Source organism: Octopus sinensis, linkage group LG3, assembly GCF_006345805.1.
Source record: "Octopus sinensis linkage group LG3, ASM634580v1, whole genome shotgun sequence".
NCBI lineage: Eukaryota > Metazoa > Mollusca > Cephalopoda > Octopoda > Octopodidae > Octopus > Octopus sinensis.
In genome coordinates this window covers 44,240,150-44,260,301 of record NC_042999.1, presented here as the reverse complement: position 1 = coordinate 44,260,301, position 20,152 = coordinate 44,240,150, and the positions used below count along the sequence as shown (strand labels likewise).

General features: G+C 36.8%; 1 protein-coding gene across 6 annotated transcripts in view; it reads left to right on the top strand.

Annotated features, from left to right (window-relative positions):
• Positions 1–20,152, top strand: part of LOC115209216 (DNA polymerase subunit gamma-1) — a 69,830-nt gene that overhangs the window by 29,434 nt on the left and 20,244 nt on the right. For all 6 annotated transcript variants that reach the window (XM_036500952.1, XM_036500953.1, XM_036500955.1 and 3 more), the window contains 9 exons: positions 118–313; positions 1,706–1,864; positions 3,222–3,362; positions 4,976–5,055; positions 7,429–7,611; positions 10,319–10,394; positions 12,879–12,997; positions 15,645–15,944; positions 17,786–17,939. In XM_036500952.1, the coding sequence (XP_036356845.1) occupies positions 118–313; positions 1,706–1,864; positions 3,222–3,362; positions 4,976–5,055; positions 7,429–7,611; positions 10,319–10,394; positions 12,879–12,997; positions 15,645–15,944; positions 17,786–17,939 (1,408 nt within the window). The remainder of the gene's footprint in view (positions 1–117; positions 314–1,705; positions 1,865–3,221; positions 3,363–4,975; positions 5,056–7,428; positions 7,612–10,318; positions 10,395–12,878; positions 12,998–15,644; positions 15,945–17,785; positions 17,940–20,152) is intronic.

Genomic DNA, 20,152 nt, shown 5'->3' with positions numbered 1-20,152 from the left:
AAAATAGATGCCAGTAAAATAGATCTTGATTCAATTGTTTACACATCTTTCCTGATCATCTACAAGTCAATATGATATCTTCAAAGCCTGCATTTATTACTTTATATATTTTTACAGGTATTCTTGGTGCAGTGATTATTTAATTGAAGACAAATTTAAATGGAGTCCCCAACCACAGATGGAAGACTTAATTCCTTTGGAGTCAAAAAGTTCACAGAAAAGTATGAAACAAAATATGCTAAAGAAAAGAATTATAGTTGGTCACAATGTTGGCTTTGACCGTTCTTTTGTCAAAGAGCAATATTATATCAAGGTAAAAGAGAAAAAGAAACTTGAGTTCCAACAATTTTTTTTTTGTTCACTTTTGTTTTTCAGTCAATTTAATTTTGCATGTTGTTTTGGCACAAGTATGGCCATGTAGTTAAGAACTTTGCTCCATAGCTACATGGTGATTTTGTGGCTGTGTGGTAAGAAGCTTGCTTTCCAACCACATGGTTCTGGGTTTTGTTGTACTGCATGGCACCTTGGGCAAGTGTTTTCTACAGCCTTGGGCCAACCAAAGCCTTGTGAGTGGATTTGATAGGCAGAAACTGAAAGAAGCCTACATTATTTTACCTTTGAGTTGAGTGGAAACACTAAACTCCCTTGTTTGAAAATATAAGGTTGCAGATAGTGCATCGATAGGTCAGTTTTGGTATGGTTTTTGCAGCTGGAGATCTTCCAAATGCCAACCATTTTACAGTGTGGACTGGATGCTTTCTATTGTTCAAATTTACAGAAAACAAAAGATGAAGACAGGTGAAGGAACCAGCAGGTGTATTAGTTTGATGCCTGGGAAGAATGGAAAAGTCTTTGACATTTTGAGCCTACACTCTTTTGACAGAAAGAATTGAGAGGAGAAAAATAGAGAGAGAAAAAATGTATAGGGATTAACAGTTTAACATGCATATATATATATGTGTGTGTCTTTGTATTTGTCTCCAGTGTTGGTTTGTTTATGTTCCTGTAACTTAGTAGCTCGGCAAAAAAGACCAACAGAATAAGTACTTTAACATGCAGGTTACTCTGTTAAATGTAATGTTTATTTATTCACATTGTTTTGAATTAGTCATGCATTATCTCATGACTTTGAGATTTCAACAATATGATTGAGGTAGATGTGAGAAGTTGAATCTGGTCAGTTTTAACAGGAAACAAGTAGAACATTTGGGCCAGATATAACCTGTTTAAATGTTAAAGGTTTAAATAAGTACTGGTGTTGATTTGTTCAATTAAAGTCATTCAAGGCAGTGTCCCAGCATGGCTGCAGTCCAGTGACTGAAAAAAGTAAAAGAAAATAATTTTGTAGTTGTACCTTTTTTTTGTATCTAATACACTGTTTTTCTAAAATTATACTGCACACTATGGTAGTTTATTGTTTGTTTTCTCTTTTTATTTTTGTTGCTATATTAGTAATTATAATTTAGTGAACATTCTGTGGTTCTATCCTTTAAGGTTATAAAAATGGTTTGTGGGATAAATTATTAATATGGGATGAACTTTGGCAAATTGTTTTGGAAGCCTCTGGTGTTTGCATTAGCATATATTTTCATAACCAAAAATTGTTTTTTTTTTTTTTGTTACAATTTTGAAAATGTTCTTTTTGTTATTGTATAATGTGGATTATGTACATGGACATGATATTAGTGAATTTTTTTATTGACAGGACACAAAACTTCGTTTCTTGGATACCATGTCACTTCACATTGCTTCAGTAGGATTTACTGCTTTCCAAAGATCTCTGTATCAAGCTTCTAAGAAAGAGACATCTCCAAGTAAAGTCCGAGAACATTTAGCAAGTAAAAAATATAGAAATGAAGAAATTGTAAGTTAATATTTTGAACTATATATATAAATACTAGCAGTATCGCCCGGCTTTGCTCGGGTTTGTAAGGGAAATAATTATATAAGCATTTTTTGAGATGTAAAGTATAATAGCCATTTCAATATGGCTAACCACAAAGGAGGGGGGTGTTACTGTAGCTTTTTATGTTCTGAGATTTAATAAAAAATTTTTAGAGAGTTACTTCCCTTATATATGCCAAAAATGCATTAAAAATGGGAAAAATTGATGGTAAATTTTTTTAAAAATCATAGTCTCATCGTAGACGCGCGCTAATACCCAGAAGGGCTCGATATGAATCACGACTATAAGATACCCGGTTTTGGTTAAACTGCACCACAAAATGTGGGAGTAGTTAGGAATCTAAATCGTAGGAGACAGACACACAACTTGACTTTTATATATAAAGATATACCACATTTTTCAGCATACAAGTTAATGTAGCATTTAGTGTAAACATGTAGTGTAGATATTCAAACATCATCACTATCTTTCCTAATCCTGCTGCATTTCACATTGAATTTTTGGTCCACAAAAATCATCTTGTATAAGTTAATTTACCTTTTTTGGCTATAAATTTGGGTCCAAAAAATTTCATTTGTATGCCAGAAAATATGGTAAATTCTTTTAAGTGTTCAAATGGGCCCATTGCAGTAATTGACAAATTCTTTTATCTTTGTGATCTAATCTGCTGTGGAGGGAGGTACCCTGAAAGCATAGCAGCTTTGTGAGTGGATCTGGCAAGAGAAATCTGCATGCGTGTGTGTATGTGTGCGCATGCGTCTGTGTTTGTACCTTCTTGTTTTGACAAAGTGCAATAATTGTAAATTGGTTATTGCAGTCATACAAGCAATGTCATGCATTTCCAATATTCTGTGAGGACATGTCTGGCTGTAGGAAATACTACCTTGGAAAACCGGTGAAGGTTGGTAGCAGGAAGGGCATCTGGCCATAGACAATTTGCCTCAATAAACTCTGTCCAACCCATGCAAGCATTGAATTGTGGATGTTAAAATGATGATGATGGTACACACACACACACACCTGTGTGTATGTGTGTGTGTGTGTGCGTGCGTTTGTGCCTTCTTGTCTTGACAATGTGTAACAATTGCAAAGCTGTGTCACTATCACACAAGCTCTGCTATTTGTTTCCAATCTTCTGTAAAAATATGTCTAGTCATATTACCTTTCTTAGAAACAAATGAGAGTGGGCAACAGGAAGGGCATCTAGCTGTAGAAAATCTGCCTCAATGAATTCCATTTGACTCATGCACACATGGAAATGTGGATGTTAAAATGGTGAAAATGACGAGGTATTTTTTTTTTTTTTTTTTCATAGAATGTAAATTGGATGGATGTTGGAACAATGAACAACCTGAATGATGTTTATCAGTTCCATTGCAATGGAGAACCTTTAGAAAAATCAAAGCGAGATATCTTTATCAATGGAACTATGCTGGATGTGAGAGAGGATTTCCAGGTTTGTCAATTGATTGTAATATTTATGAGACTTTTAATGTATTTTATTGATTATGGATCAGACAGAATTGAATAAACGCTGGCTTATATACTTTAGCATGGATTTTTTTCTAACATCACTCAAAATTTTTAATGTCTTTTTTTTAATGGTTTACAAGTTTTATATTTTTCTTGCATCAGAGATTCAAATTCTCTAAATTTTTTTATTAGGAAATTAAAAAAAAAAATTTTAATTAAAAATATTCTGAGAAACTGATTAGGATTAGACGAGTTAAAGCTTTAGTCCTTTATATATATATATATAAATAGGTGGTACCCCAGCTTCAGGGTGGTGCCCAGACCAACAATTGAAACAAGTAAAAAACAAAGAAAATGTATTTTGTTTGTATTTGAAGCATATAGATATATTGTATTTGCTTATGAAAGCATTAGCTGTTTCACTTTGTGAAAATTTAAAATTGTGTCAGTTTTAATTTACTAAGTATGCAAATGTGATTAGAAATGTAAACAAAAAATATATTTATATACAAAAAGGAAAGGACTGCAGCTGTAAATCCCCTAACTCTTGAGATTTGGATTTAAAATTTTCTGTTACAAATTAAACATGATTTTAAATATAAAGAAAATTTGGTAGATTTTCAATCTCTGATACTCAAATCACAAAAGTTTGAAGACATTAAAAAAAAGCAAAAAATAAACTATAATAAAATAAGTTAAGTGATACAGTTTAAGAAAAATTCACTCTTAAGTGAATAAATATCCATAAATCTACTTTGGGGATGCATGCAATTTATTTTCAGGCAATGAAACATGGAATGGTGTAAATAATATATAGTTCTTGTTACAGAGATTGTCATTCTTACTCACTTCATACCTTGAAGGCCCTCCCTGGCACTTCATCAACACTTTTTGTATCACTTTCCAACTCCACCCAATCACTGCCACCCTGTCTAATAAAATGTGAGTAGTCATGTAGCTCCTCTAGAGCAAGAAACCTGTTTTGTTCTGGCCCTTTTCTCATACTTTTACCCATCAAATCCTACCTTATGTTGCCCCCCTCAGGGTTTGTAATCTTGCACACTGCATGGTAGCCTCTCCAGAGCTGCTGGCACAGAAAAAGTACCTAGCGTATGCTGTAAAGTACTTGGTGTTAGGAAGGGCATCCAACCACAGAAACCATGCCAAAGAAGTCACAGGAGCATGATGCTATCTTTGGCTCATTGGATTTTGTCATGCTGCCTGACCCATACCAGCATGGAACATGGACATTAAATATGATGATGGTGATGATAATCAGTTGATTTTGATCAAGTTGATCTCTGTAGGGACAGCAGCAATTCTTTGAGTTACCCATCTGTGATGCCAATATTTACAATAGTGCATATTACTATAGCATTATAGTAGAGCAGTAGCAATAGTACCTCTGATCTTCATTTTGATTTGCTAACACAGCTGCAAGAATTTCTGAATGGAAACACTAATATCACAAGAAAATACTATTGGTTTCTGATTAGTATTAGTCATTGTATTTGGGAGCTAGTTGACCAATAGAGTAAAGTAGTGAAAGCTTTTAAATTCTTGTTTCATTCTCCTTGATCAAAATTTTTTTTCTAGAGCTTGATGTCATATTGTTCCAAAGATGTTATTGCTACACATGATGTTTTCACAGAACTTTGGCCCAAATTTCTTAGCCGGTTAGTACAAAAAGAATTTTGTTTTTGCACCTTGCGTAAAAGTGTTCACTTATAGATTTTCCTTCTACAGCAAAAATTATTTAAAATATCTTCTAAAATCTTTCATCAGGAATTGTCCACTCATTCATTTTTATTCTTTTATTTGTTTCAGTCATTTGACTGCGGCCATGCTGGAGCACCACCTTTAGTCGAGCAAATTGACCCCAGGACTCATCCTTTGTAAGCCTAGTACTTATTCTAACGGTCTCTCTTGCCAAACCGCTAAGTTACGGGGACGTAAACACACCAGTATCAGTTGTCAAGCAATGTTGGGGGGACTAACACACACACACACACACACACACATATATATATATATATAGACAGGCTTCTTTCAGTTTCCATCTACCAAATCCATTCACAAGGCTTTGGTCGGCCTGAGGCTATAGTAGAAGGTGTCAAGCTTTCCAGATCTTCCAGGACGAGGCTCAACTTCTCGAGCCACCATTGACACTGCCTTACGCTTCTTGTCTGATCCCCGTATATATTAATATTCCCCCCACTTTCCGTTGCACTGTTGCCTTTATTGATCTCATAAAGCAAAATATGCTGAATATGCTCCTTTGTTACATCTATTATAGCTTTGAAAAAAATAACTGTTAAAATTGAAATGCACTCTTCAAAACTTGCACTAAGAATAAGTACAAGGTAAAATTACTACCTGCTTTTATAGCCAGTTGATGCAAGTCGTTTATCCCATCCCTCTATGACTTTTAGTTCATGCAATTGAAAAACCTGCATTATCTGTGGGACGACTCTATATATATATAAATATTTACCACAAGATAGTATTTAAAATTATTTATATATAAAGAAATAAAATTGTAACAAACTATAAATAGAATTTCGGTCAAGTGTGTTCTACTATAGCCTCAAGCTGACCAATGCCTTGTGAGTAAGTTGGTTTGGTAGATGGAAACTGTATGCAAGCCTGTTGTGTGTGTACTTGTCACCCCAATTACTATCTGCCGATCGTGTTCGTTTATTTATATCCTCATAACATTAGCAGTTCGGCAGAAGGAACCAGTAGAATGAGTGTCAGACTTAACAATAAATTGTGGGGTTGATTTGCTAGACTAAGCCCTTCAAGGCAGTGCTCCAACATGGCTGTAGTCCAATGTCTGAAACAAGTAAAAGATAAAACTATTTAAATGCTAAAAGGACTTTTGTATAACTTTGTATCATTAGTTATTTATAAACTGTATTGGATGAGTTGCTTTTCTGTTTTTTAACGTGTAATATTTAATTTGTGTTGCTTTGGAAAATTTAAGGACTCTCTTTCAGTCAAGGCTGATCATGCATCTGCACATGTATGTGTGGGTTTGGGCAAGTTTCTTTTGAAGTAGACTGGAAGTTACCCATGCATCAGGTATCTGCTCTCTGTGGTGTATGCGAGAGATTCAAAATAAAGGCACCTACCTTCTCTTCGGTCAGATGGAGACCCTTCAGCGGTAATGGATCCTTCAACACAGCCCGACCCAAACGCTAGAAATAGCAGCTACTTCTCCCAACCTTAACAACGTGCTGACGCCGTCTTACCCGCTCGGCGACCTGCCTCGAAAAAGCAGAATCCTGCCCCCCTGCGCGCACGTCACTGCTGCCCCTTCTGGTCAGCCCCAAGTTCTGGTCTGCTCCCCAGCTGCTGTCATCCCACACTCTCTACACCACTGATGTTTATCCAATGAAAATGCTGTTCACTCAGACCAATAAAGCTTGGCACCGTTGTCGCTGATTTCATTACAAGACTCAGAAATCTTGCCTGACCCTTTAACAGTTCTACAAATCTGCTGCCCTAATTGGTGCTTTTTTTTATAATGGCTCTGAAAGGATGAAAAGCAAAGTTGATCATAGCAGGATTTGAACCCAGAGTGTAGACTGTTGAAACAAATACCATGAAGTATTCTAACCATGCTGTAATGGCACTACCTCTTCACCGCCTTTTCTGTCAGTCATTGGACTGTGGCCATGCTGGGGCACTGCCTTGAAGAGTTTTAGTCTAACAAATCTACCTCAGTACTTATTTATATTAAAGTCTGGTACTTATACTATTGATCTGTGCATTTTTGTAACCCCACTCCCCATATACACACTGCTTGACAACTGGTGTTGGTTTGTTTACATCCTCATGAATTAGCAGTTCTGCAAAAGAGAATGATATAATAAGTCCCGGACTTAAAAATAGGTATATGGGTTGATTTGTTCAACTAAGGCTTTCAAGGTAGTGCTCCGGTATGGCCATAGCCCAGTGACTGAAAAAAGTAGAAGATAAAAAGAAATCAGCTTTACAACTGACAAAATGTACATAATTTAACAACCACTTTCTTCTTTTATTAGGTTTCCTCATCCTGTTACATTATCTGGTATGCTGGAGATGGGCAATGCCTACCTGCCAATTAATCAAAACTGGGAACTCTACAAACAGAGAGCTAATGATAGCTATAATGATTACCAGAGAGAACTGAAATTGTTGTTAATCCAGCTGGCCGATACAGCTTGTGAACTTTTGCATAATAATAGGTTATTTATCTTCTTTTGTTTTTTTATAATCTGTTTTTTAAAAAAATGTTAAGTCAACAAAGTTGTGTGATTGAAAACTATATCTTTAGATTTGTTTGGCTATGTTTTGGTGTTTCTTCTTATGGATGCTGTTGTTTAGCCCCCTCCTCAGTTCTGATATTCTAGCAATGACCATCCATATTATATATTTTCAAGTTTATATATCTAGAACAGTCATGAGCAAACTGCAGCTCCTGAGACTTTATGATTGGCATGTAAACATAAAATTACTTTGAATATCCATGTAGTGATGCTACTGTGTAAGGTTCAGCGCGCATGCGCAGAATGGGACTACTTCCGGGTGGCCACCGGAAGTCTTCCCCATGCGCATGTGCGACTTAGCCGCGGACGACATCGAACCACTTCAACCAACGAACAAGAAGCTGTACAACAGATTCGGCTGTCGTTTTCCCATCAGATATACATACACCATCGCAATTAATAAACAAACTGCTGTCTTTCACCGATAACCTGACTTCGTCTGTTATATCTAACTAAATTGTATGTGACGGGATCGGATTGACACCCTTTCAGTGATACCGATACCAGATCCTGTTACATCTTTAATAGTGTGGCCCACCTAATGCTCAGCCATGTTTCATGTGGCTCACTTCTTGACTTCTTGAAGAAGGTTGCCTATGCCCATCTAAAACTACATTATCCACTTTGACTTTGTTGTTATTTAACCTTGAGTCACTCATGATCAAAGGTGTTTTCTTGTCAGTCTAACACCAAATGTGTGTTTTTTTTTTAAAGACAGTCAAGTGTGATAGGAGAGAGATTTGGTTATTGTTTCTAGCAGATTGAGCAACCACGTAAAGTCTCCCTTGTTCACTCAGTTTTCTCTCAGGCAGTAGGATCTGATAGGAGTGAGATTTGACTGCTATTTCTAGTAGGTTGAGCGATCAACAAGAGGCTCATTCATTCTCTTGTTATGGTGGTTGGTATTGGTGGTGGTGGTTTTTTAAACAAGGTTAATGGTATAAAAGTTGTAATTTAAAGATTGTACCTACATGAAAAGTAGTAGGCGCTTAGGTGTTAACAGGTTTAATGCAAATAAATAAATGTTATGCTTTGCAGAGAAGGTCAGAATAAGAATAAAACATAGCTGGAGTTGTCATCCCTACTTGCTGGAAAAATACAAATATAATTAATAATAGATTCATATTGTTTGTTTTCTATCTACGTATTTATTTCTTGTCAGATTTTTTATGCTTTCTACATGTTCACCCGAATTTAACTATTGTAATTTTTTAAAACCTGTCTTTGTCAAAGCATGTTAGTAACAATTGTATGTATAGGAGGTTGCTAGGTTTGAATGAAAAAAACTATCAGAAGAATAAGGCTATGTTGTTAATGTCAGAGACATCTGGAGTTTCCAGCCTGACTGACAGCTGGTGCTATGGAAACCAACAAAATGTCAAAGGAAAGAGCATTCCATGCTTACATATATGGATGTTCTAAAGCAGGCTTGGACAACCCCAATATATCTATATAGGCATAGGAGTGGCTGTGTGGTAAGTAGCTTGCTTACGAACCACATGGTTCAGGGTTCAGTCCCACTGCATGGCATCTTGGGCAAGTGTCTTCCACTATAGCCTCAGGCTGACAAAGCCTTGTGAGTAGATTTGGTAGACGGAAACTGAAAGAAGCCCATCGTATAGATGTATATATATATATGTATGTGTGTGTGTGTGTATATGTTTGAGTATCTGTGTTTGTCCCCCCCAACATCGCTTGACAACCAATGCTGGTATGTTTACGTCCCCGTAACTTAGCGGTTCGGCAAAAGTGACTGATAGAATAAGTACTAGGCTTACAGAGAATAAGTCCTGGGGTCGATTTGCTCGCCTAAAGGCGGTGCTCCAGCATGGCCACAGTCAAATGACTGGAACAAGTAAAAGAGTAAGCCTTTTCGGTGACCTGCATGAGACACGTCTTATCAGCAGGTGGGCTGCATTACTAAAAAAAATTTCAAGTTAGTTGTTACACATGCCCCCCAGGTTGCAGTTTTCCCGTGACTACTCTAAAGGAAGATGTAGTACTGGAAACTCCTGACAAGTTAACAAGATGTATGGAGGACTGAGGTGGCTGGAAGCATCTCTGGAAGACTCAGCAGAGAATTACCTAAACAGTGATACCTGTGCCGGTAGCACGTAAAAGAGAAAAAGCCTTGACTGGCTTCTGTGCTGGTGGCATGTTAAAAGCACCAACCGATTGTGGCCGCTGCCAGCCCTCCCCCTGGCACCTGTGCCAGTGGCACATAAAAAGCACCCACTACACTCACGGAGTGGTTGGCGTTAGGAAGGGCATCCAGCTGTAGAAATACTGCTTGGTGCAGCCTCCTGACTTCCCAGACCCTAGTCGAACCGTCCAACCCATGCTAGCATGGAAAACGGACATTAAACGATGATGATGATGAATATAGTCAGTAAAGGTGGAAGGCAGCACCCATGAATTTTTCCAAGACGTCTGAAACTGATGGGTAAAACAGAGAGTTACTTTTAGATTGAAAATCTACCCCAAGTTCTTGCAATAGAGTAAATGCAATTAAAGGCACCCTATTGCCTTGTAGTTATGTTAAACTGAATATTGGTTTAAGTCACACAACTTTACATTGCTACGTAAGTTTGTAAATTTTGTTTTTTATCTCCTTTCATTAATATAGATATAAAGATGATGTTTGGCTGTGGGATTTAGACTGGTCTGTTGCAAAATTTAAAACGAAGAAACTTCCAGCTAAGGTAAGTAATTTTCATATATATAAAACTTAGTGGTTTGGCAAAAGAGATCGTTAGAATAAGTACCAGGCTTTAAAAACAAATAAGGACTGGGGTCGATTCATTCAGCTAAAAGAAATTCTTCAAGGCAGAGCCCCAGCATGGCTGCATCCTAATGACTAAAACAGATAAAAGATATATAAGGCACAGATATGGTTGTATAGTTAAGTATAGGTGCAGAAAGTAGATGGAAACTGAAAGAAGCCCATCGTGTGTGTATATATATATATATATATATGTATGTATACATCAGCATCAAGATCAATAATGAAGAGATCGAAATGGTTGATGATTTCATCTTCATTGGCTCCAAAATAAATTGAGATGGTGACTGCACTCCAGAAATAAGACGGCGGATAGTAATAGGCAGAGAGGCAATGGTCAGCATGAGCAGGGTCTGGAAGAGTAGAGACATTAGACTCGCTACCAAATGCAATTGTTTTCCCAATAGCAACATATGGATGTGAGACCTGGACACTAAAGAAAGCTGACCAGAAGAGAATTAATGCATTCAAGCTTTGGTGTTGGAGTTTTTTTTTTGTCATCAGACTTTCTCTTCTCTCTTAAGACAATCTTATAAATTTCCAGAGTTGTTATTTGTTTTATCTTTTATCATTTACTCGTTTCAGTCATTGAGGTGTGGTGATATTGGGGCACCACTTTGAAAGGTCTAATATTTATTCTATTGGGTTGCTTTGCCAAAACACAATGTTATAGGGATGTAAACAAACCAACACTGGTTGTTTAGCAGTGGGGCAGGGGGACAAAAGGACACCCCTGTACACACACATACACACACACATGCACATATGTATATGCAACAGTTGTCTTTCAGTTTCCATCTACCAAATCCACTCACATGGCTTTGGTTGGCCCAGTGCTATAGTAGAAGATAATTGCCCAAAATGTCACACATGGACGCGGGAGTGGCTGTGTGGTAAATAGCTTGCTTACCAACCACATGATTCCGGGTTCAGTCCCACTGTGTGGCACCTTGGGCAAGTGTATTCTATTATAGCCTTGGGCCGACCAAAGCCTTGTGAGTGGATTTGGTAGACGGAAACTGAAAAAAGCTCGTCGTATATATGTATGCGTGTTTGTCCCCCCCAACATCGCTTGACAACCAATGCTGGTGTGTTTACGTCCCCATAACTTAGCAGTTTGGCAAAAGAGACCGATAGAATAAGTACTAGGCTTACAAAGAATAAGTCCTGGGGTCGATTTGCTCAACTGAAGGCAGTGCTCCAGCATGGCCGCAGCTAAATGATTGAAACAAGTAAAAGAGTAAAGAGAGAGTTCGACTGAACCTATGATCACATGGTTTAGAAGCAAGCTTCTTACTCATACAGTCTTGTTTGTGCCTTGTCAAAAATAAACCTGTGTACTTGGCTTTTGTTGACATGGAGAAAGCCTTTGACAAGGTCCCCTGCTCCCTTATCTGGTGGTCAATGTGGAAACTAGGAATAGATGAGTGGTTGGTGAGAACTGTACAAGCCATGTGCAGGGATGCTGTCAGGTGAGGGTTGTCAATGAGTATAGCAATGAATTTAGGATGCATGTCAGAGTTCACCAAGAATCAGTCCTCAGCTCCCTTTTGTTCAAGAAGAAATTTCAGGTGTAGAAACAAGGTCTAGAATCAAAGGGCTTTAGAGTTAATTTAGCATAAACCAAAGTAGTAAAGCGGACAAATCACATATCCCTTCAGGTAGATGACCCTGCTCGATATGTAGAAAAGGCATAGGTAGAAACTCCAGATGTACCCAGTGCAAACTATGGGCACATAAGAGGTGCAGCAATATCACAGACAGCATGGAAAATGGACATTAAATGATTATATATATATATATATATATATATATATATATATATATATATATATATATATATAATATATATATAATATATATATATATATAATATAAATATAAATATAGTCAGTCATAACTGTGTGGTATGAAGTTTGCTTCTCAACCATATGGTTCGAGGTTCAGTCCCACTGCATGGCACCTTGGGCAAGTGTCTTCTACTATAGCCTCAGGCTGACCAAAGACTTGTGAGTGGATTTGGTAGACAGAAACTGAAAAGTGCCCATCGTATATATGTATATATTTATGTGTGTTTGTGTTTGTTCCCCTTCCCCATTGCTTAACAACTGGTGCTGGTGTGCTTATGGCCCTGTAACTTAGCAGTTTGGCAAAAGAGACTGATAGAATAAGTATCAGGCTTAAAGAGAAAATAATAGTACTACTGCCAATACATTTGACTCCAAATTCTTCTAGGTGTTGCCCCAGCACGACCACAGTCTAATGACTGAAACATCATCATCATCATTTATTTAACGTCTGTTTTCCATAAAGATATATTTGCTTTTTATGACTAATTTATTAGCTTTATTTTGCCATTTGTTGCATTGTTTACACATTAATTCTTTGTTTTTCTCTTTTTTAGAAAAAAGTTTCAGTTAGTCTTGATGAGTCAGATGATGAATTTGAAACTGTGTTTCAGAAAATCCTCTTAACAGCCTCTTCTTTGTACAAACGGCCCGCTCACAAACCAGGATATCCTGAGTAAGATAATTTTGAAATTATTTTTTTAAACATGAAATGACAGTATTCTGCTTTATGTGTGGCATATAATCCCTCATAAGTTTTTGATTTTGGGGAATTTCCAGAAAATGTTTCAGAATCTGTGTTCTACATACAGGAATTCATACGACTATGCACCCCCCCCCCCAATTTTTAATTTTACAAAATAAAAAAAAAAATACTTTTAATTTTTCGGATGTTTTTTTATTTTTAAAATAGTAGGTTAAAATACAGTTTGAATTTTTGGCTTAAATACTAGCAATTGACCATTAAATGTGTTTATGGGGAGAAAGATATTGAAAAACCTCAATACGTCAGTGACAAACAAATTGAGGACACTATAAGGTGGTCATGAGATGTGCTAAAAATGACAGCTAAACACCTCTTAACTCATCATAATATAAAATTTTAAAAAATTTTCTTTTTTTTTCTTTTTGCATAGTTGTATGAATTCCAGTGTGTGGAACACAAATTTGTAAAAATTTTCTGAAATTTATTTCAAAAATAAAAAAAAGTTACGAGGGGTTATATGCTGTGTGTAAAGCTGAATTCTGCTCATGAAGTATTTGATTATTTAATAATGTGTTAATTGTTTAGACAAAAAGAGGAGATTCCACTTAATGACATTTGTATGGCCTTCCATGATTGATAAGATTCATGTGGTTGGTGTTCATTTTGAACAAATGAAAGTTGATGATTCCAGGAAGAGGGGGAATTCTGGAAAATTGATACTGTATGTTGAAAGGATTGACAATATAGTGGTTAGTATAATGACTGAGGGGGAGGAGGTACAGCATAGGTAATGAAGAGAAGGGAGATGGGTGTTTTGTGTGGGAGAAAACCAACTAACTCTGAGGAGCAGATGTCATTGTAAAATGAATGAACAGAACTTTGTTGATTTTGGTGATGAGTATTCACTTGTTTGATCAAACTAATCTATTTTTTCTTTGAATTAGTGTATAAGTGGCTGAGTATTCCTCAGACAATATGAATCCTTAGTGTAATTCTCAGGTGGAATCCGTGTACAATCTTTTTATCAGGCTTCTGTACAGTTTCCATTTACTCAATTTCACTCACAAGTCTAAGATCAACCCAAAGCTATGGTAAAAGACACTTGCCTAAGATGGCACATGGTGGAATTGAGCCTGGGACCTTAGGATTGTGAATGAAAGTTTTTCTTCATTTAACCATGTTGTATCCACTGTTGTAGTGGTAAAAAAGACAATGTAGAGATCATATGGAGGCACATGGCTTAGTGGTTAGGGTGTTGTACTCATGATCATAAGATTGCTTTTTGATTCAAGGATTGGGTGATGTATTGTATTCTTGAGCAAAACACTTCATTTCCTGTTGCTCCAATCCTTTCAGTTGGTAAAAGTGAGTAACCCTGTGAGGGACTGGCATCCCATCCAGGGAAAGAGTATATATGCCATGCAATCCAGGAAACCAGCCTTATGAGTCTATGGCTCAGGAAGAACCTTTGATCCTTTGATTATGTATTTGGTTAGAGATTGATGAGTGACTCCATACCAATTACTTGGGTATGATCATGTCACATAAAAGCATTGGGGATGGTGCCACATAAAAAGCATTGGTTTTGGTGCCATGTAAAAAGCACCTAGTACACTCTAAAGTGGTTGGTGATAGGAAAGGCATCCAACTGTAGAAACCAAGTCAAAACAGACAATGGGACCTGGTGTGCTCCTTGGTCTGGTCAGCTCCTGTCAAGTCATCCAACCTTTGCCACCATGAAAAAAAATAGACATTTAAATGATGATGATTATTTTCTTTTGGACATCATCTAGGATGTATGTGGTTGTAGCAGCAACAGTTTTCTCCTAGATGTGGGAAGTGTATATCCATCGTGGATCACCCTTGAGCTTTGGACTCAACAACTGATGGGGCTGGAATTTGTTAATCTCTTCTTTGATATTTATTTTAAACTTTTAACTAAGTGTGTTAAAATCTTTAGAAAGGATTACTGGAAAAGATGAATAGTTCCAATAATTATTAACATTCTAATAAATGGTGATAATATTAATGTTTTGTAAAGGCTCAGAAACTTTTTAGAAGTAAAGAACCTTTTTTCTTTATCCTCAATATGAGATCTGTCAAGTTTATTGAGGCAACAGTGACCTGCAGAAAAAAAACAATTTTATTTTTTGGTAGATATTTACACTCTATGGAGTTGTTGGCATTAGTGGGGGTATCCAGCTGTAGAAACCAAACCAAAACAGACTGGTGCCTGGTGCAGCTCTCTGGCTTACCAATTCCAGTTAGACTATCCAACCCATGCCAGCATAGAAAACGAATGCTAAATGATGATCATCATCATCATGGTGATGTAACTTAATTACTGGAATAACATGAAATTTAATTTCACTGTGAAAAGGTTAAACATTTGTAGAGGAAGTAGTAGAAGCAACAAGTGAATTGAGATTTAAAACTTTCTTGAGGGAGCTTTTGTCTAGTAATTACTTGGATAATCTTGATTAGTTATAATTTTTCAGCTCAATATTGAATATGAGACCCTACTGTATTTGCATTGAGTAAGCAATATGTTCCCATGAGGTATTTCCCCTCAGTTGAATTGTTCGTGTAATTAAGCTTTATTTTTCTGTTCTCATAGGTGGTATCGGAAACTTTGTCCTCGAATGAATGCGCCCGCCTGGGAAGCAGGACCATCACTAATAACACCTCAACTGCGAATCACACCAAAATTACTCCGTCTTACATGGGATGGTTATCCTGTGCATTTCGATGATAAATACGGATGGGGTTATCTTGTACCAAAAGACCATGTTCATCCTTCTCAACAGTTGAAAGATAAATCTGCTGAATGTCCTGATGTTTTGATTGTAGATAATGAGGAATTTGAAGATGGAAATGAAGAAGATGAAGGGGATATTGAACCAAAATTTCCTATTCAGTAAATGATAATTCTTTTTTTTTTTTGTAAACATATTTCATTTATAACATATTTCATTTGTAGCTGCAGGCATGGCTGAGTGGTTAAGAAATTACCTTGCATTCATGTGATTTTGGGTTCAATCCTATTGCACTGCGCCTTGGACAAGTGTCTTCTGCTAAAGCCCCAGGATAACTATTGCCTTATGAATGTATATGGTAACTATGGGAAAGTTCATTGTGTCATCACCACTTGACACCCAGTGTTGGTTTGTTTACATCCCCATTACTTAGTGATTCAGCAAAATAGACCAATGGAATAAATAAGTACCTGACTTAAAAATTATAAGTCCTAGGAGCAATTTGTTTGAAAACACTTTAGCATTTAAATTGGCTATATCTGGCCAAAATATTCTACATATTTTATGTTCAAACTGGCCGGATCTAGCCTCTCACACCTGCCCTACAATATCATTCCAAAAAATTAAGTTACCGCAACAAAATCTCAAAGCTACAAGATAATGTATGACTCATTCAAAACAATGTGGATAAATAAGCATTACATTTGACAGAATAATCTGAATGCTAAACGATTAAGGCAGTGTCCCAGCATGGCTGCTGTCCAATGAGTGAAACAAGTATAAGAGACACACCAGCAGTAAAATTAAGATATTAGGCAAGAGGTAGAGAACATTTTGATGTTGGAAGATCACATTGAAGTTTACTGCTATATGGCAAGACTGTATTTCAAAATACATTTTTATCTACCAAACCTGTTATTTTAAAAATATGATTAGTCTTAAAAACTGTAATAGAACATTAAAAAAGAGTTTCAGAATAAGCACCCACCATTGTTATTTAAATTTTTTAATTTCCTCAAATATCTGTTTAAACACAGTTGTACTATTGTAAATGGTTAAAGGAAATTTCACCATAAACATTTTTGGTGTAAGGAAAGTCACTGCAAGAAATTTCATTTTAAATGACGTCATCACATTTTTTTAATGTTTGATGTTGAGTAAAGACTTGCCTACTCAATGCTTTTATAAAATCTTTTATTTTTTTTTTTTTTTTTAATGCTGATATAACACACTTTATCAATGTCCATACAGTGAATTTGTCTTATTCCTTACAGAAAATTTTTCAGACATGACTTTCAAAGAAGTAATTAATTACAAGTACAGATAGAGAATTCTAAAATCTGAATAGATGTTTCTAAAATTTGCAATAAGTTGTAAAGACAAGCTTTATATAACATTAAATTAATAAAATATATTGAGTTTGATGCACTCTTCCCACTAGCTGCACTAGTGGTGGTGGTGGTGGTGGTGGGAGGTGGGGCATCCACCCTGGGCAGCACTTATGGATCTGCTGTAGGGTACATAGGTGATTTTTTATGGAGTCTAGGGACAGCAAACAGAAGGGCTGCCCCAGACAGCACACACTCTGGCTACGCTAATCTACTATAACCTTGGGCTGACTGAAGCCTTGTGAATGGATTTGGTAGGCAGAAACTGAAAGAAGCCCATCATATATATGTATATATATATCTGTGTTTATGTCTGTGTTTGTCCCTCCATCACCACTTGACAACCGGTGTAGGTGTGTTTATGTCCCCGTAACTTAGCAGTTTGGCAAGAGAGATCAACAGAATAAATACCAGGCTTTAAAGAAAAAAGTACTGGGGTCAATACATTTGACTTAAAAGTTCTTCAAGGCGGTGCCCCAGCATGGCCACAGTCTAATGACCAAAACAAGTAAAAGATAAAAAAATATAAACATTACATTTGACAGAGTAGTCTGAATGTTAAAGGTTTAATTCTGTTTTTCGTTTTTGCAATCACTTTTAAAATTGAATTTTAGGCAATTTCTTCAACTGTGTAACAACATGTCCAAGACCTCTGCATCATCCACATCGTTAAAAGAGAATATTCATTCCAGCATGAATTACAGTGATGATAAATGTATGGATGCCAAAGAGAAAAACAAACATTGGCGAAAAGCTGGATTTTCGAAGGTAAGGAGTTTTTTGCTCAGAGAAAGTTTTCTTTTTTCCCCATACATTTGATAAATGATACTTTTAGCTGCAGGAACCCTTTAACCCTTTCATTACTGTATTTATTTTGAGATGCTCTCTGTGTCTTTCGATTACTTTAAATATAACAAAGAATTTAGTAAAATAACCTAGTTATCATAAAGCTAGTGTTAGGAACATAAATTGTGACTAAGGTTTGGTGGAAGAATTTAATTCAAAACTTATGAAAACAAGACATTTGTACTCAGAGCCAGTTTCAGCCGGGTTAGAAACAAAAGGGTTAAAACACAACTATAGCTCTCAATTCTGTACATGAGAAAGACTTTTCTCTTTTAGACAGTTGCATACAGAAGTACCAATCACTTGAAGTAAATGGAACTTGTAGAAGAGGGAGACCCAGGAAGACATGGGACGAAGTATTGAAGGCTGATCTAAAGATAATGACCTTTATGAAGGAGATAACAAAGGAACGAGATATCTGATGGTTTGCTGTACTCAGGAAGACTTGTCTGTCACAGCAGAATTGATGCTGGTACTGGTGCCACATAAAAAACGCCTGGTAGTCTGTGGAGTGGTTGATGTTAGGAAGGGCATCTAGCCATAGAAACCGTGCCAGAACAGACAATGGAGCTGGGTGCAGCCTCCTGGCCTTGCCAGCTTCTGTCAAACTGTCCAACCCATGCCAACACAGAAAATGGACATTAAATGATGAAGATGATGATAGGTAGCATTGAAAACTGTTTCACACAATAAACACTTCTTAGAGGTGCTATAAAATCATATCATCATTTACTTTTTAAAATCTACTTTTCTATGCACACATAGGTCAAATGGAGTTTATTGAAGCAGATTTTTCACTGGCTGGATGCCCTTCCTGCTGCCAACTCCATTACCTGTTTCCAAGCAAGTTATTATTTCCCCCATGGCCTGACATGTTTTTGCAGGATATTGAAAATGAATGACTTTAATTTACAACAATCTTGCTATGTCAAGACTGGGAAATATGCACGCGCGCACACACACACACACCATGGGCTTCTTTCAGTTTCCATTCTACCAGATTCACTGACAGGCATTGATTGTTCCAAGAAGAAACTTGTCCAAGGTACCATGCAGTAGGACTGAACCCAAAGCCATGTGATTGGTAAGCAAATTTCTTACCACATAATCGCATCTCACTTTATGAACTCAGAATCTTTGACTTTGCACTCCATACTTAATCCACTAAACTATTGGTGAAGGTGAATGGCTCGGTGGTTAGAGCACCAGGCTCACAGTCATGGGGTAGTGAGTTTGATTTCCAGACCAGGCTGTGTGCAATGTTCTTGAGCAAGACACTTTATTTCACATTGCTCCAGTTTACTCAGCTGTAGAAATCAGTTGTGGTGTCACTGATGCCAAGCTGTATCAGCCTTTGCTTTTCCTTTGGATAACATCGGTGTCATGCAGATGGGAGGCTGGTATGCATGGGAGACTACAGGTCTTCCATAAACAACCTTGCTTGGAGTTGTACATCAGAGTGGCACCTTCTAGGTACATTTATAACCGAAGAAGATCCACAGACTACTGGGTGTTTTTTTTATGTGGCACCAGTACCTATTTCTTTGCTGCCCACAAGGGGCTAAACACAGAGAGGACAAACAAGGACAGACAAACGGATTAAGTCGATTATATCGACCCCAGTGCGTAACTGGTACTTTTTTAATCAACTCCGAAAGGATGAAAGGCAAAGTCGACCTCGGCGGAATTTGAACTCAGAACGTAGTGGCAGACGAAATACCACAAAGCATTTCGCCCAGCATGCTAACATTTCTGCCAGCTCACCGCCTTATGTGGCACCAGTACCACCTCATAGAAGACTGTGACTTTAGATTGGCTTATGACATTCCTAGCAGTAGTATCTTTTAATTTCTTTATTCCAGCTTTAGTTTAACTGTGGTTAAGCCTTTTTTGGAGTAAAATCTTTTTTCTTTTAAATAGCAGTTATGAAATCATTGCAAAAGATGTCAACCACCATTAGTGACTATTTTCATTAAAAACTTAATTTTTTATAGAACACTTTTATACACCTGTTACGTTAGCAGACATTCTAATAATTTCAGCTTTAATGAATCAGTCATTTTATTATTTTCTATGAATTCATTTGGTAACACATGCAGTCTTTAGAAACAATAATCTACTTCAATATATCAAGT